Source organism: Sorex araneus, chromosome 6 (assembly GCF_027595985.1).
Source record: "Sorex araneus isolate mSorAra2 chromosome 6, mSorAra2.pri, whole genome shotgun sequence".
Lineage (NCBI taxonomy): Eukaryota > Metazoa > Chordata > Mammalia > Eulipotyphla > Soricidae > Sorex > Sorex araneus.
In genome coordinates, this window is record NC_073307.1 from 61,019,382 (window position 1) to 61,036,797 (window position 17,416).

At 61.7% G+C, this 17,416-nt stretch overlaps 1 protein-coding gene across 8 annotated transcripts in view; it reads left to right on the forward strand.

Annotated features, from left to right (window-relative positions):
• LOC129405627 (collagen alpha-1(XIII) chain-like) overlaps positions 1 to 17,416 on the forward strand; it is a 75,418-nt gene that overhangs the window by 28,086 nt on the left and 29,916 nt on the right. For all 8 annotated transcript variants that reach the window (XM_055142288.1, XM_055142289.1, XM_055142290.1 and 5 more), the window contains exons 11-18: positions 1,771 to 1,797; positions 2,770 to 2,796; positions 5,781 to 5,846; positions 6,711 to 6,737; positions 7,323 to 7,358; positions 14,199 to 14,243; positions 14,835 to 14,867; positions 15,343 to 15,369. In XM_055142288.1, the coding sequence (XP_054998263.1) occupies positions 1,771 to 1,797; positions 2,770 to 2,796; positions 5,781 to 5,846; positions 6,711 to 6,737; positions 7,323 to 7,358; positions 14,199 to 14,243; positions 14,835 to 14,867; positions 15,343 to 15,369 (288 nt within the window). The remainder of the gene's footprint in view (positions 1 to 1,770; positions 1,798 to 2,769; positions 2,797 to 5,780; positions 5,847 to 6,710; positions 6,738 to 7,322; positions 7,359 to 14,198; positions 14,244 to 14,834; positions 14,868 to 15,342; positions 15,370 to 17,416) is intronic.

The following is a 17,416-nucleotide window of genomic DNA, read 5'->3' on the forward strand; positions in this document are numbered from 1 at the left end:
GTCCTCGTCCACTCTGGGAGGGGCGCGTCCTGGCCCTCTGGCCCAGCCTCTGTGGGGTCCAAGAGCCCTCGGCTCTCCGTCCTGCCTGTGTCTGAGGCCCGCTCCAAAGGTGGGGCCCTCTCCCCTCCTGGGGGCTCAGCCGGAGCTGGGGGCCAGAGCCCCCCTGAAGGAGGGCAGCTGAAGCAGATGTCAGCCCTGGCACTTGCTCTCTTGGGTGTCAGAAAAGTATCCCCTCCCTCGGCCCGGCACCCCACAGTCACCCCGAGAGCCGGAAGGAAGTGTGGGCGGGTGAGGGGCCCTGGTGCCAGGAAGGAGACCCCCAACTGAGCTTGCCCCCCACTCCTTCACAGGGCTGTCCCCCAACCCACCGAATAGTAGCTAGCATCCAGCACCCAGAGTACACCTGCCTTGACCTTCTTAACGGGACAGCGGCCTCTGTGACGGCCAGCGCCACCTTGCCTGGGTGGACCTTGAACCACTCCAGGGGAACTTGGAATTTCATGGATCCACAACTGGGGTCTCTGACCTCCATGCCCCCACATGGCCTCTGTTCCCCACAGCCCAGCCTCCACTGGACACTGTGTCCCATGGTACCTGGCTCTGAACACCTGGACAGCCACATGAAAGGGGGGTGGGGGGAAGCTGAGTGGGTGGTGAGGAGCACATCTACTGTCCCAAAGCCACTGTCCGCACCCACACACACCCAGAGGACTTCCCGGAATGGACGCTCGTCCTGGTGGCACGTGGGGGTCGAGACAGACCCCTCCCCAGCCACCCAGAGCCTGAGGCCTGCAGGCCACAAATCTGTCCCAGGCCTCTGCTGCTGGCTGGAAGGCCCCTGGCCCGAGGTTCTAGTTCATTCCGGGAGCCCCGCCACCCAGAGGCCCCATTCTCAGGGTGCGGCCAAGGGGAAGCAGCCGGCAGGGCCCGTCAGAGCAGCTGGGCCAGCACTCCTGAGCCGAGGGGTCTTGTCTCTGTCACCTCCTTCGGGAGGTGAGGCTGACGCTCGCATCCTCCCCCTGGCTGCGGCTGCAAGCTCAGCACCCCTGGGAGTGCCCCGAGCTGGCCCGAGCTGGCCGAGCCCCTCCCTCCCCCGCCAGTCCAGCCAGCCGAGAGGTGTCCTTCGCACCTCTTCAGCTCTGGCTCTGCAGACAGCCAGCTGTGTGCTGCCCGTTCCCCGGGGACAAAGGTCCCCCTCGAACCCGGCGTCTTTGGTGGGCCTGGGAACAGGACAAGGCAGGAAAGAGCCCTGAGACCCGATATTCTTCCTGGGGGCTCCGGGATGGCGTCGGCTGCCAAGTGCTGGCTTCTCGCCCCAAAGTCCCCCAAGTCTGTGGCCTGGTCCCCGTCCACTGACCCCTCAGCTGTCCTGCAGGCTCTGGGACGGGGTTCTAGGCTGAGGTTGCGGAGGGCAGGAGACAGGACAGACAGTCTCTTCTGGAAGCTTCCGCCCTCCTCCGGATGAGCTGCGTGCAGAGCTGGTGTGAGGACCCCCAGGAGCAGAGTGCACCCCCAGTACTTCCTCCTGCTCTGCACCCCTGGGAGTGCCCCCGCCCACTGGGCCAGGGCTGGCACCTGGTCAGGGTCCCAGGTGTGACCTTTCGGGGGCAGGGCAGGGTGGGGCCCTGACAAGGGGCAGGTGGGAGGGTCACCAGAAGTCCCCCCAGGTGCTCGCTGCTCAGCCCTCCTCTGCCCCTCCCCATAGGGCCTGCCCCGGGCAGCACCTCCTGAGGTCACTTGCTCTCTAACGGCTCTCCCGTTTCTCCTCAGGGTCCTCAGGGACAGAAAGGAGAAAAGGTAAGTCTGAGGGGACCCTGATGGTCAGGGAACAGCCGGGAGAGCCCTGGGGGCGCCCCACCCCCAGGGCCACCCTGGGGTCTGTCTCGGGGCTGGGCGCCCAGAGGCCTCCTTGGCCTCCCCCCTGCTCCCTCCCTGTTTCCTGATCCCCTCCTGAGCCCCTAGGACTGGTGTGTCTCGAGACAGTGGGCCTGCCCCCCAGCCCGGCCACCTGCTTTACCCACCCATCCAGGGCCCTCGGCTCAGAGACACCGGCCTCCGCCTCGCTGTCTGCTCCCCGCCAGCTGCCTGTGAACAGAGAATGAACAGTCATTCTCTGGGGAGGGATGACGGGCCTGAGGCTCTGGGGGACTGGAGAGAGGCATTTCGTTCTGGCCTCAGAGTGTGCACAAAAGGCCCAGCAGTGTGCGTGTGTATGTGTGTGTGTGTGCATGTGCGTGAATAGTGTATGTGTGTGTGTGCGTGAGTGTGAGTGTGCATGTATCTATTTGTCTATGTGTGTGCATGTATCTTGTGTGTGTCTGTGTGCATGTGTGTTTCTGTGTGTGCATGTATGTGTGTGTCTGTGTGCGCGCCTACATGTATACATGTGTCTGTCTGTACATGTGCATGTGTGTGTCTGTGTGTGTGTTTGTCTGTGTGCGTGCATGTATGTGTCTGTATCTGTGTTTGTGTGTGCGTGCATGTATGTGTCTGTATCTGTTTGTGTGTGCGTGCATGTGTGCACACTGTGTCTATGTGTCTGTGTGTGCATGTGTGTCTGTGTGTGCCTGTATGTCTGTGTTTCTGTGTCTGTGTGTGTGCGTGCATGTCTATGTGTATATGTGTGTCTCTGTGTGTGCATGTGTATGTGCATGTGTATGTGTGTGTATGCGTGAGTGTGTGTGTGTGTGTTTCATCTACGCATCTGAAGTGGCCCCTAGGGACAGCCCCCCACAAGTGCCTAACCATCTGCTCTCCCTCCATCCCCAGGGCCAGTGTGGAGAGTACCCGCACCGGGTAAGTGACCCCCCTAGCCTGAGTGCTCCCCGCACACACACAGCCCCCAACTCGGCCTCACCCCTCCAGGACCCCAGCCCCTACATGCAGACTTCAGGACAAGGACTAGAGCCCCTCTGCTCCGCGGTTAGTTGTGGGTTGGTATGTGATCGGGCAGTCCAGCTGTCCCTTCCAGGGCACCAGGGTGTGAGCAGAGCCTAGGCAGGGGCCCTGACGTGGCTGTGCTGCCACGCCTGCCCAGCCAGAGCGTGTTCCTGGAAACTTCTGTGCGGCGTGTGGCCCTGAGTCTCAGCCACACATGGCCTTCTCCTTCAGTGAGGCCATGCAGCTTTGCAGAGCCGGGGCCTGACCCCTCCCAGCAGGGGCGGGGGACTGTGTGTGCGTGTCTGGCCACCCACCCAGCCACATCGGGGGGAACCTCGGGCTATTCATGGGCCCGGGGACCCAGCCCAGGGTGGGGGGATGTGGCCCTCTGACCGGCTGCACTGAAGCATCGAGTCCACCAGCCTCTTTCAGCAGAGGAAAGGCCTGGGGCAGGGGGAGGAACTCGGGCTGGACGGTCGCCCACAGCCCCAGCTCCGCCCTGTGCCTTGGTCGGAGCCCAGGAAGCTGTGCCCGGAAGCCCCTTAGACCAGCCCAGGGTCCCTTCCAGGCCAGGCAGGGTGGAGTGACCCTGCTGCCCCCAGAGCAAGCCCGAGGCTGTGGCCAGGGAACGCCTCTCAGGTCCAGTGGCGGGAGGAAGGACATCCAGGCACCGACCCCCATCACCCTCAGTGTGCCCAGGAGCACGTCCACTCAGTGGACTTTGGGCAGTGGACGTCCTGGGGGTCAGGTTGAGGCTGAGGTGACCTGGTGACAGAGTCCACCCATGGAGGACCTCACTGCGGGTCAGGCCAATCAGAAGGTTGGGGTCTAGGCTGAAGGGACGCAGAGTGGGGAAACACTTCCTGTACACATGGGCACCACCTAACGGTCCCCTGAACATGAGTTATCCTTGAGCACAGACACACACACACACACACACACACACACACACACACACACACGAGAAAGAAACAGAAAATAAAACAAACAAAGCAAAACAGAAACTCAAAACAGGGCCTGAGAGATCATTCAGGAGTGAGGCTCTTGCCGTGTATGCAGCCGACCCAGGCCGGATCCCTGACACTTTAAGGGCCCTGAGCACTGCCAGCAGGAAGCTCTGAGCACTACCGGGCCTGACCCCAAAACCCACCTTCCCCGGTCCGAAGTGAACTTGGGCCCTGTCCATGCTGAACCCTGAGTTCCCGGACCCCAGAGAAGCTGAGCTGGGCCTGGAACAGGGACGCAGCGGGTGGCTGTGGCGTCCCGAGCAGAGGCGGCCACCAGTGGCATGTGCGCCGGGGACACAGGGGCCCCGGAGTTCCGGCCAGCCTGATCCTGACACAATAATAGAAGGTCAGCTGTGTTTATTCGCAAAGATGGGCTCACAGGATTGTTATGTCATCCGCACCAAAGACAACACAACTGCACACACTTCAGCAGTGTGTCAGCCTGAGAGGATGTGGGGGGGAGGGGAGGGGATGAGCAGGCAGGCTCACTAATCCCCGCCCACCCCCCCACCCCCCACCCCCCCACCCCGCACAAGAAGAGGAAGAGGAAGAGGGTGGGGACAGAAGGTTTTAGAAGCACCTTGGGGACAGGTGTGATGGAGCACAGTGGGTGAGGGCAGACATTTGATGAGTTGTGGGGCGGGGGTGAGAGGAGCAATGGGATCTGGTGCGGGCTCTGGCTTCATGGGGGGCCCCTTGCGGGCAGGGGGTTCCCGAGCTGCTGGTCTTTGCAGCCTGCAGCGTCCCCCCAGGAAGCCCGGGACTCGGGGAGCCAGCACAGCCCCCTCACCACTCGCCGCCCCCCACCCCATCTTTAACAACTCCTTCATCCCCCCGCACCAGGAACCCCCGAGCTGGAGTGGCTCGCTAGCAGCTCTGCGGGCCAGCCAGATAGTGACCGTGAAGGTTTGTGGGTCCCGGGAGGCCCCAAGGCTGCGCTCTGCTCAGAGGCCGCCTGCACACAGCTGCCCCCCACTGCCCGAGCCGCACTCCTGCCCCCACAGCTGCCGCCCGCCCAGCCCCTGCCCTAAGCGCAGCGCAGGCTGCCCCCACCCCAGGCCTTCGAGAGCATCCCGGGGCCTGAACACACTCCACAGGTTTGGGGGTGTCTTTCAGAAACAGGAGGTTGATCGGGTGCCAACATCATCTTCACGGGGCCACTTCCTGCCACCACGGGGAGCTCGGCCCCAGTGGGCGGCAGGACTGGGAACAGCAGGAGTTTCCAGAAAAGAAAATTACGTTAGATAATTTGGAGATTGCAAATTGCTCCCTTCCCCACGCCCCGCCCCCCACGGCCCCCGAAAAAGCGGTTGCACATGCTGGGCTATCTTCCCCCACCGTCTGCGTTCCAGGCCCTCTGGCCCCAGGGTGAGACCTGGGTAGCATTTAGCTGGTGCCCACACTGACCACACCCAGCTTGGCACTGCCCCTGCCCGGCCTCCCCAGATTCGCTGACATGGGCTTTCTCGTCCAACCCCAAAAGAGAACCCAGGGGTTGCTGCACACCGCCGGCCTCAAGTACCAATTTAGCCGCTCCTGAGGCTCCGACCCACGGGGGTAGGGGTGGGGAAGGGTGGCTGGTGGGGCAGCGTTAGGGCCATGTGGGGGAAGGCCTGGGCAGCGGGGGGGGGGATCACACTCGGTCCGTGAAGGGGACGCTGCTGACCAGCACCCCGCGTCCGGTCCTCCTCCCCAGGGACACGCTTCCACCCAGCAGCGAGAGCTCCCCCCACCCTCCTCTTCCTCATGCTCGCTAATCTCTCTCTTCTCTCCTCTCCTCTGCCCTTCCTCTCTCTCGGCCACCTGCCCTCCTGGTGACTTTCGGCATCCTGCTGCACACCTGTGATCTTTGACCTCTGCCCTTTGGCCTTCCACCTCCATCTCCCTCCTCAGCTGCTGCCTCTCCTCAACTCCGTGCGCCTGGCTCCGCCCCCGGTCATTAAGAGGCGCACCTTCCAGGTAGACACCCTCCCTTGCACAGGCCCCCCCCAGGGTTCTGCCAAGGGGGTCGGCACGGCTCTGGCTGCCCCTGGCTGAGGTGCCGTGTTTGTGACGTCGGTGTTGGCTGACGGAGGGTCCCCGGAGCAGGGCACCCCCTCCCTTGCCGAGAGGGCTCACATCAGCTTCTCTAAACCCCCAGACGTGTGTGTCTGTGACTTCTCCTAACCCCCGGCAGGGGCATTCGACTCCCGGGGATTTCTAGACGACAAAATAGAAACCCCAAAAGGAAGAGGGCGAGGGAAATTGAACCAAAGCAAATGGTGAAGGATCCCCCAAAAACAGGGCTGGAGATTCACAGTGCCGACCTCCGCCAGGTGGCTTTCTCTGGGGTCTTGTGTATAAAGGGAGCAACCAGAAGGCCTGGGCTTAGCAGAAACAGACCCCATCCTTGCCCTGTCTCCAGCCCGGCTGGGGCGGTTCCTCCCCCCGCCCAGGGCGCCCACACCGCCCCCACAGCGGCTGCGGCCGCCCGGGGCCCCGAGCAAGGCTGGCTTTCCGCAGGGACAGCTCCAATTAGCAGGTGGTGGCGGCCCAGTGCACCAAGCCACACTGTCCCTTCCACATGCCACCACTGACTTATTTTCCAGCGGGCAGGCACAGGGGTGCCCACAGAGCCCACAGGCCCGCAGGGAGGGAGAGGGCCGACTGTCCCCACATGCCCTCAGCAGGCCTCAGACCCGGGTGGGAATCCGGGAGCCTCTTCTTTCCAGCACACACAGTTCCTTCACGGCCCCCGGGGCCAGCCAGCCGCCACCATGGACCTGACAACCTCGGCCGCCCACCTGGGAGCCCGGGTCACACGCTTTCTTCTCACTTCCACAGGGCTTACCTGGACCTCCTGGACCCAAGGTGAGGGTGCCTCTGGGTGAGGCAGGGAGTGTGGGAACGCTGCCCCCCACTCACTGAGAAAGGACAGACGGTGAGACGCTTCCTGCTGGCTCTCTTCCCAGTGCTCTGTCCTCTTAGAAACGTTCAGAGCTCCCTAAGAACCGTCTGGTTCTGGGCTCGTCGGGGAGGGAAGGTGGCTGCCAGGCCCCTGCCACCACCTCCCCCCTACGAGAGCTGGAAGTGGAAGGGGTCCTGGCCCCTGGGGAGACCAGATGGGATGGACAGGTCAAAGGGACTCGCCTGCAGAGGCTGGGGACCCCCTACCCACCGCCCAGGCTCTGGGCACGAGATGCTGCAAGGCACCAATCCTGCCGAAACATTGCATGCGTGGGGAGTCCCCAAGGGAGAAGGTCTCATGGGCCCCTCGACGGGTGGTGTGTGGAACCCAAACCCTTGGTGCACATTCTCCCGTGCTCCTGCCATGTCCTCCCTTCGCTGGAGAGTGGGACAGTCTGTGACGGTGGCAGGGACCGGGGTTGGGGGCAAGCACTGGTTGAGGGGGTCTGCACTGGGTCTGCCCTTAGCAGTCTCTGTCTGTTCCCCCAGGGAGACCCTGGAGTCCAGGGCTACCACGGCCGGAAGGTAAGAAGCGGAGCCTGGGGGCTCGAGGGGTGACCCCATGCACGCCGGGCGGGCCTTGGCTGTGCACCACCTTGCCACATGCTCAGCCCCCGCCTGGCACTGTGGCGTGTTTGTGAAGCTGCCAAAATAGAGGCTTGAGTCTCCACCCGGTTGGCACACGAAGTGGGCGGTGGCCTGGGCAACGCGGGGTCCAGATGGGCCTCAGGCCCAGGAGGGTGTCCACTGCCCACCTGGTGTCAGTGTCTGGCGGAGGCAGGCCGGGGTCTCAGGGCTCCCCTAGAGGGCGAGTCGAGGGGGTGAGCGCTGGGCTGACTGCATGGGGGCCCCAAGGGGGCAGTTTGGAGGGTCCAGGGAGAAGGCAGACGGGAGGGCGCCCTGGGCAGTGCGTTGGCCTAGCCCTGCCTCCTGCAAGAAAAGGAACATCCTAAATGCCCAGCTTCAGACCACTACATGGGGGGCACCTGGAGGTGCTGGGGGTGTGGGTCCCCCACACTCTCACTTACGGCCACATTTGGTGAGGGATGGAAAAGCTGCCTCATGTCTGGTGGTTGACGTGGGCTGGGGGCTGGGGGTCTCTCCGTGGCCTTTCCAAACAGGCCAGGGGCAGGAACGCTAGTGCAAAGGGTAGGGCGCTTGCCTTGCACACGGCCAACCTGGGCTTGATCTCCCTGCATCCCTTCTGGCCCTCTGAGCACCGCCCAGAGTGACTCCTGAGTGCAGAGCCAGGAGTAGCCCCTGAGCATGGTCAGGGCTGGCCCCCAAACAAAACAAAACAAAAAACCAGGTCACTTGGCATGTCCCCTGGGCCCCCTTGAGGAGCATTCAGCAGCCCCTCCTGCGACTTCTGCCCCTCACACCTTTCAGACTAGCAAAGCCTTTGAGGCCTCCCCCAGTCTTCTTCATGCTGGGGGTCATTCCCAGAGCCTTCCCGGGCGAGGCAGAGATCTCCCACCCAGCCCTTCAGCCAGTCAGAGGCATTTCAGGAGAATGACCCGACCAGTGGCCCAGCGGTGGGCGTTACCTTTAACAGTAATAACATTCCAGTTATTTTAGTTCCAAGGGTTCGAGTCCTGTACCACTCAGGGCTTACTCCTGTGCTCGGGGCTCAGGGAACCCTCTGTGATGCTGGGAATCGAGCTTGGGCCAGCCGCATGCAAGGCAGGTGCCCTGCACATTGTACTATCTCTCTGGCCCCCGTTCAAGTCATCTCGGTCGCGGCCACCACTTACTGCCGGCCAAGACTGTGCTTCCTCTGGCTCGTGTCTGTCCGACTCCCAGCCCCCAGGACGCTGCTCCTCTCCCCAGCGAATGAGGCAACACAGGGCTTGGCGCATGCTCAGTGGGTAGGATGCTTGCCTCGCACACAGCCAGCCCAGAGTCCGTCCCCAGCACCCCAGATGGCCTCTGATCCCTGCCAGGAGTGATGCCAGAGCGCAGAGCCAGGAGGCAGCCCTCAGCACAGCTGGGTGTGGGCCCAAAAAAAAGAAGGAAAAACCCAGAAGACAAAAGAAAAAGAAAAATTCCTTCCAACTCGGGGGAACTGCCGCTTTGGGGGCATCTTGAGTCTTTGCCCTCGTCAGACTTCGTCCACCTCCGGGTCGGGTCAGAGCGGTGGCTTCCAGGTCTCTGGGGAGTTAGCTGGGTCCTTCTCGGCCCCCCTCCCCCACCCTTTCTTCCTCCGCCAGCTCCCACCCCCGCTCCCCTTCACAACTGGCCTGCTCCTCGTGGAATCTGGAGGCCTGTCCCACTGCCTCCCTCTGGTTTCTGGAAGATTCCCTCTGCCTCCAGGCTCCAGCTTGTTATTCTCGAGTTCTGGGCCCACGGGAGGTCGCTGTGCTGCCCCCACCCGCCTCCAGCATCTCAACCCCCCTGCCCGTCCACAGAGGTCAGAGGGTGCACTGGGCAACCCTCAGCAAAGGCCTCTCGGGACCACTCCTCGAGGACTGCACGCATCCCCAGGCCCCGCCCCTGGGCTCGGTGGGCGGCTTAGCCCCCAGGACTGCTGTGCCCGCAGACCTTTGCGCCCCTCGGGGCCTCTGAAACACGGCAATCCTTCCTAGCTCGGGTTAGCTGCATTCCGCGCAGTCCCTGGCTCCCAGGGGCCAGGGCTGGGGGCCAAATCCCTGCTGTCAGATGAGAAGCCCAGAGAGGCACAGGCTCTGTCTGAGGCTGCACAGCAGGTGCGCCATCGCCGCTGGCATTAGAAGCTCCAGCTCACGAGTTCAGCCCGGAAGCCTATCTTCTCCCGTGGTGCAAAACGTCTGCTCCGAGGGTCTCACGCCCTGCTGAGCCACCGGGTCGCTGACGCCCTGCCCCTCTGGCTCCTTCCCCAAGCCCCCCCTCCTCCCCTTCCCTCTGTCTGCCTGCTGTGGCTGAGGCATCTCGGGACACCAACATTAAGGCGATTGGTCTCTGCTCAGGAGAGAGCAGGCGCCAGGGCCAGGACGAGCAGAGAGGGGCCACGGGGCTGGCCCCTGTGTCCGGAGTGTCACGGGGGGCTGTGAGGGCCACAGAGAGACCCTCGTGTCTGCGTCACTTGTGACTTGACACGCGCGCAGGACGGGGGGCGGGGGGTGGATGGGAACCTCGGCAGAGCCTGTTCTCGGCCAGTGCAATTTGCTAGTGATTAGTTCCATGCGCCGCCTCTGGGGCCAGCGGGCCACTTTCCCACCAGCTCCCGGAGATCAAAGCCCGGCACGGCCGGCAGGCCCCGCGCTGCCCCCGCCCCTCACGGGGACACCAGACTCTGCACGAACCGTGGCAGGCCCACGTGGACACCATTAGACCCAGGGGCGTGACGCTATCTGCCTCCTGATGCGAGGCCGGGCTGCCCAGCCCCCCCCCCCCGACCCCGGGGACTGGCCAGGGCGAGCGTAGAAGGAGGCGCGGGGAGCTGGGCAGCGCTGGTCTGTCTCACGCAGGGCTGCGGCTGACTCCCATAGGAGTCTGGAAGTTAAGCTTCGGGGCTGTGGCCCTCCCCCATCCCGCCCTGCGTCCCCCTTCTCTGTCCCACAATCAAAAGGACCACGTGATGCCAAGCCAAGAAGGGGCTCTGGCAGGATTCGGTTGTGGTCCGTGCCAGGCCCCATCTCAGGCACTGCCTGCATCAGCTTCTCAGAGCCTCGGCACCTCCCTGGGAGGTGAGTTTGGGCTTCAGCCCCAGTTTACAGATGGGCAAACTACGGCTCCCAAAGGTGAATCCCCAAAGGATCATAGTCTGGAGGCAGTGAAGTTGGGTCTATCTGAACCCCCAAACCTGGCTCAAAACTATCTGGCTTCTGGAGTCTGGGGAACCCCGCCAAGCCCCAGGAATCCTGCTGGGCCTGCCCCTCCTTTCCAGGAGAAGGAAAGGGGGAAGCTGAGTCCCTGAAGGTGAGAAGTGGGCGCTTCCTCTGTGGCCCCTGGGCTCCTGAGGGACTCTCCCCCAGATTGGAGAGGGGGACAGGGCTTCCAGAGAGCCGCTTTCTCTGCTCTCCCCAGGACTTCCTGCAGCAGTCCATGCCCCCACCTAGTGCCCCCAGCCCTCAGGGTCCCTCGAGCACTGGACTCTCCGTACAGGACAGAGAAGCAGGAACCCTCCACCCTAGACACTTTCTCTCCAGGCTGTGAAATCCCACGGCACACCCACAGCATGTCATGCAACGCAGGTGGAGGGGGCTGAGACACCGTTTGGCCCCCAGATCTATCTGAGGTGTCACGGGGCCGCTGAGGACACTCTGGCCCCAGCCCACGCTCTCTCTCTTCCCCCCCTCTTTCCCTCTCTCTCTCTTTCCCTTCCTCCCTCCCTCCCTCTCTCTCTCCCTCCCTCCCTCCCCCCCTCTCTCCCCCCCCTCTCTCTCCCTCTCCCCTCCAAAGGCCAAAGATGAATGAGCACTGACTTTTTCTTTTGGGAGCTCATTACAGAGTCCCCCTCTCCCAGGTCGAGCCTGTCGCTTGCCTTAGCCCCATGGGCTGCGGGACCCCAAAGGCCTTGGCTCAGGTACAGCTGCCCCGGTTGGGCTGCAGGAGGCGCTGTCGTTTCCACCCTTTTCCCGGAAAGAAGCCCTGGGAACCCTGTGGGGAGAGCTGGTCCTGTAAAAGGGCCCCGGTCTAGGCTCGGGGCCTGAGCCTCCTGCTCCCCCCAGCCTCCCCCCTGCTCAGCCAGGCTTCCTCCCCCCCTGCAGAGAACAAAGGGTCTGTGTCTGCCTTGCCCCCCACCCCCCGCCCCCCAGAGCCTGTCCTGCTCGAGCCCATTCATCTACCCCGGCTGCTCTGACCTGACCCTGCCTCGCTGGGAGCTGACCTTGAAGCCCCCCGGCTCCCCCAGACTGCCAGCTTCTAGCCAAGAGCCGGCCCCGCTGGTTCAACAAACAATAAATCACCAAATTAAGAGGCCCCGGCCGACCGCAGGGCCCGCTGCCCCGCCTGTCTGCCATGACGGATGGATCCCCCACCTGGAAGTGGGGGGCAGAATAGAGACCCTATTGATGCTGGGATGGGCTGCGGGGCCCTGCAGGAGAGCGGGCCGGTGTGCGGGGCTCCAGGCCGCCGCGCTCCCCCTCCTGTGCTCCCCGTGACTCAGGGAGGGGCCGTCCCCCTGTGGGCCATTGTCCAGCAGGGGTGCTGAGAGATGGTCTCCCACAGGGAGAGACTGGCTTCCCTGCGTCCACACCTCCGGCTCCAGGTCACTTACCCACTGCAGGACAAAACAGGCTGAGCACTCACTAGGGGGGCTTCTGGGGGTCCCGAGGAAGCAAATAGGCTAAAGAGGAATAAACTGAGACCGAGGCTAGGAACGAACAAACAGGAGGGTGGCGTTAGCGAGAGCCGGTGAGTGGATCCAAATGCAGCCACACTAGAAACCTTAAATAGCATCCCAGTGGGAGAGAGGGCGGGGGTGCTGGAACCCAGGACTTCACACATGTATGCTGGGTACTCAGCCACTGAGCCTCACCCCCGCCCCAAACAGAGTCGCTTTCTCTCTTTCTGACAAAATCATCTTCTCTTTTCCTACCAGAATCAATCTCTCTTTTCCCAAGAGAATCATTTTCTCTTTTCCTAACAGAATCACTTTCTCTTTTTATGGCAGAATCACTCCCTCTACTTCCTGGTAGAATCAGTTTCTTCCTGGCAGAATCGCTCTCTCTCTTCCTGGCAGAATCGCTCTCTCTCTTCCTGGCAGAATCACTGTAGCAGGGAAATAGGAAGGAAGGTCTGTGACAAAGACAGGCTCCCAGGAAGCTCTGCAGTGTGGCAAGTCCATTAGCAGCCCAAGTCACCCCTCCACACAGCCTGGGTCCCCACGCCCATGTGCCCTCCCCTGCTTGCACTCGCCCCGCCCAGGAAGGGTGCTTGCTACAGACAGATGCACCCATCGGTGGGTTCTGAGGTCAGGTGGGGCGGCCTGCTGGGACGCACCCTGAAGAAAGATGAATGAGAGTGGGTGAGCCTAGGGGACAAAAGTCACTGGGACACCCTGCCGCCTGCCTGCAGGGAGCAGTTATGTGCGTGCACAGACATTCATGTGTGTGCTATGTCTGGGCCTACGTGTGTGGGTCTGCATCTGTGTGTGCGTATGTCTGAGCATGGTGTGCATTGCATGGGTGTGTGTGTCCATGCGTTGTATGTGCCTACAAGTGTGTGCATGCATGTGTGTACATCTGTCTGTGCACGGGTATGTGTGCCCATGTGTGCATGTGGTGTATGTGCCTACATATGTGTGCGCATGAGTGCGTGTGGCTGTGTGTGGTCAGGCAGGCAGGCTAGCTGCCCCCGGGTGGGGGTGCAAGGAGCCAGGAGCCTGGGCACACGGGAGGGAGGGGGCAATGGTCTCCATCTCTGCAAGAAGGGCGGTGCCTCAGAGCGGTCCAGGGGGCATTCCTGTAAATGGGCTCCAGACCCACAGGGCTGAGCACGCCCGGGGCTCCTGAAGGAACTCTCCCTCCCTCTCCCTCCCCGGCCCTCAGTCCCTGCTGAGGACGCACAGGCGGCTGTGGGGGGTTGAGGGGGCCAGGGAGCCTGGCTGAGTAGGAAGTGTCGGCCTAATCTCATTCTGCAGACAAGGGTCCTGCCCGAGTGAATGTGGCTTATCTGGGGTCACACGCACAGCCTTTCCTGACTCTCAGCCCAGCCCCCCGAAATAGAGGCAGGCCGAGGAGGGCAGGGGCGCGGGAGGGGGCTGAGAGGAAGAGGGTGGACTAACAGCCGTCCTCCGGAGAGGCTGGGGCAGGGGGCGGGGAGAGGGTGCCCGAGCTGACCTCCCACCTGTCCCCCCAACTCAGGAAGTGTCTCTTTCTGAGTCAACATGACTGTGCTCTTTGGCATATTAGCAGGGGACCCGGGCCTCTGAGAAGAGAGTGATGGGACCCTTCATGGCGTGAGACCGCTTGTCAAGGTTGCCCGGTGTCAGGGAGGTCCTGTGGCGCCCTCTGCTGGCCATGGTGCAGACCTGCGCGCTCAGTCAGGGCCCTGCCATGCCCCTGGTGTTAAAGTTAAAGACCCCGGGGCTGGAGTGATAGCACAGCAGTTAGGGCATTTGCCTTACACGCGGCCGACCCGGGTTCGATTCCCAGCATCCCATAGGGTCCCCTGAGCACCGCCAGAGGTGATTCCTGAGTGCAGAGCCAGGAGTAACCCCTGTGCATCGCCGAGTGTGACCCAAAAAGAAAAAAAAGTTAAAGACCCACACACACATCCCATCTCCCTGACCCCCTCTGGGACTGGGCTCCCAGGGAGCCCTCTCTGAGGCGAGAGAGGGTGTTGGCGGGAGTGGCCAGAAGATGGCCGCCTGCTCTAGCCTGGAAACAGGGCCAGCCCCGCGCCCCCAGCTCCTCTCACGCTGCTTCTCGTCTCTTCCCCCAGGGAGAAAGGGGCATGCCAGGGATGCCCGGCAAGCACGGCGCCAAGGTACTTCCACAGTGCCCACCGCCCCGGGGCACCCCATCGGGGGACGCCAGAGAAGCCGACCCCTCCCTGCCTGCCCCCAGCTGCCCTAGACCCCGAGGCCCTCAGCAGCCCCAGTCAGGCCATCCCGAGGCCCACCAGGGCCCCTCGCTGGGTTTCCTGAGTGAGCAGCCTGCTCGCCCGCCCGGGAGCAGGTGCGGGGAGGGCTCAGGAGCAAACTGCACTCAGCCCCTGCGCTCTCCCAGCCCTGGGCCCTGCACGCACACCTGGGGTGCTGGAGAGGGGCCGTCCCAGCCCACTAGCCTCGCCCGCCCTCCTCCCCTCCCCCAGTGACGCCACTACCCCCCTGCCCAGCTCCCCGGACACAGTGCCTGTCATGCCCCCAGGAGCTGGGGGGCCCCACAGGAGACCCCAGTGGTGTTCCTGGGGCCTCTTACGACGTCCCCCCGAGCTCGGCAGCCCCCTCCGGGTGGGTGCCAGGCCCACGCAGGCATACCTCCCACTGGGTCTCCATCCCGCTCCTCACCCGGGGCGCTGTTTGGGCGGGGGTGGGGGCGCCCCCTCCTCCCCACACCTGACTTTTCTCTCTTCCAGGGGGCGCCAGGAATCGCGGTGGCCGGGATGAAGGTCAGTGGCGCCTTGTGAGGGGCTGGGTGGAGAGCTGGGGGTGCAGAGGGAAGCTGGACAGCTCGGGCTTCGAGACTCCTTGGGAGTGGACGAGGCTCTCACTTTTGAACACCCTGACGCTGGCACGTGGCCCTCTGGCTTACACTGGGGTGTGGCCTGAGGGGCACTGGGCAGTGAGCCCATCAGCCCCTGCATCCCGGGCGCCTCTCGGCTGGCCCCAGCAGGTTCCCCTGTACTGAGGGGACAGTACAGGCCCACCACTGTACTGAGTGCCACGCCTGGGCGTCTGGGCGTCTGCGTACAGCCAAACGCCCCCTCAGGCCTCCCGCCCCTTCTGCCGAAGTTGGGGGGATCTTCCTCAGGGAAGGCAGGTGGGCAGCGCCCAGCTGGAGCCGTGGCCCCTGGAGCCGCTCAAGCTCCTCCTGCCTTGTGCTCCCATTTTCTCACCCATTTTCCTTTATTTCTCCCCCTTCAGGGTGAGCCTGGGACCCCAGGAGCCAAGGTACCGAACCCCAGGGAACGTTCTGGGCTGCATGGAGCAGGGCGGGCTGGAGGCGGGCCGGACTCCTGGGGCTTTGCTCTGGGCCCCCTGAGGCCAGCCCGGGAGTGGGGCCTTCCTGAGCTGAGCTCAGGCCTGTCTGTGGCCAGGATGATGCTGCCTTCCTCTGCCCCTGACCTGGCCAGTCCCCACGGACAGCAGTGTGGACCCCAGCGACAACGTCATGGGCCTGTCTAGGACACTGCACCATTGCGGGGTTGGTGGGTTTCTGCTTTGGTTGGGGGAACACACCTGGCAGTGCTCAAGGCTGACTCTGGCAAGACCACCTGGGTGCCAGGGATGGAACCTGAGTCAGCAGCGTGCCAGGCGAGTCCCTAACCCCTGTCCTCTCTCTCTTGCCCTCGGACAGCGTGTTTGAATGCCAGGCTGGTGTCGGAGGGTAGAAGGACCCTGATCCGGGATGATAACAGATGGAACTTGACAGGGTCAGGGACACGGTACACGGGTCAGGACACAGGCCTTCCTCAGGGCCAAGCCTGGCTCTACCTCCAGCCACACACAGGGCCCCTGGGCACCTCCAGGCACAGACGCCTGTGCCCACTTGGGCCCTTGTACCTCTGCATCCTGGCGTTGAATCATCAACTCAGGTGACCAAATCCATGGAAGCGGCCCTCAGGCCCCTGAACATGGGGGACCCACCTGAACGCCACATTAAAAAGATGTAACTTGGGCCGGAGAGATAGTACAAGGGTCAAGGCACGGAGCTGGAGGGATAGCACAGCGGGGAGGGCATTTGCCTTGCATGCAGCTACCCGGGTTCAATTCCCAGCATCTCATATGGTCCCCCAAGCACCACCAGGAGTAATTCCTGAGTGCAGAGTCAGGAGTAACCCCTGTGCATCACCAGGTGTGACCCAAAAAGAAAAAAAAAGTAAATAAAAGGGTCAAGGCATTTGCTTTGTGTGCAGACACTCCCACTCTAGGCCCAGCAAAACGTAAGGCCCCAAGCAGGGCCAAGGGTTACTCCTGAGCTTGGGACCGGAACAGCTCTGAGTACTGCTGGGTGTGGCCCCTGAGAGAGGCAGAGAGGAAGAGGGAGGGAGGGAGGGAGGGAGACTTGAAAACTTTTCCAGGGGCTGGAGAGATAGCACAGTGGGGAGGGCGCTTGCCTTTCACATGTTGGACCCAAGTTTGATCTCCGGCATCCAATAGGGTCCCCCGAGCCCCGCCAGAAGTAATTCCTGAGAGCAGAGACAAGAGTCAGCCCTGAGCATGGCCAGGTGTGACCCCAAAACAAAACAAAAACAAAAACCTGCTAATTTTATTTATTTATTTATTTTTTATTTTTTAATTTTTATTGCTATTTATTGTTTGTAGATTTTTATTGATAGATTGGATGATAGCTTAACCCTCCATTTGTAGTGGAACCAGACCCTCATAGTCACATGAGGACCTAAATATTGAACTGCACAATGTCGTTTTTATTCATAAATTAACATCATCAATAAACAAATTGTCCTTCATTTGGTGCTTATTATGTGATGCTAAGTAACATCAATTAAAGTTGTAAAATAACCATAGCTCATAATATTGTTTGTGAAAAATATTACAAATTTAGATCTATTTTTGAAACAATATAATAATTTAAAAGGGATCAAATATGTGATCCACAACAGACAATGAAATTTAAATGCAGCAATTATGGTAGTGTTTTTTTTTTTTATATAGTTTATTTTTAATTAGTGAGTCAACGTGAGGGTACAGTTACAGATTTATACATTTTTGTGCTCATGATTCTCCCTTACAAAGTTTGATAACCCATCCCTTCACCAGTGCCCATTCTCCACCACCAGTAAACCCAACATCCCACCCCCCCTTCCCAGTCCCGTCTCCCCCCACCCCACCCTGCCACTATGGCAGGGAATTCCCTTTTGTTCTCTCTCTCTGGTTAGGTGTTGTGGTTTGCAATAAAGGTGTTGAGTGGCCATTGCGTTCAGTCTCTAGTCTATATTTGGCCCGCATCATCTTTCCCCCACATGACCAACAACCA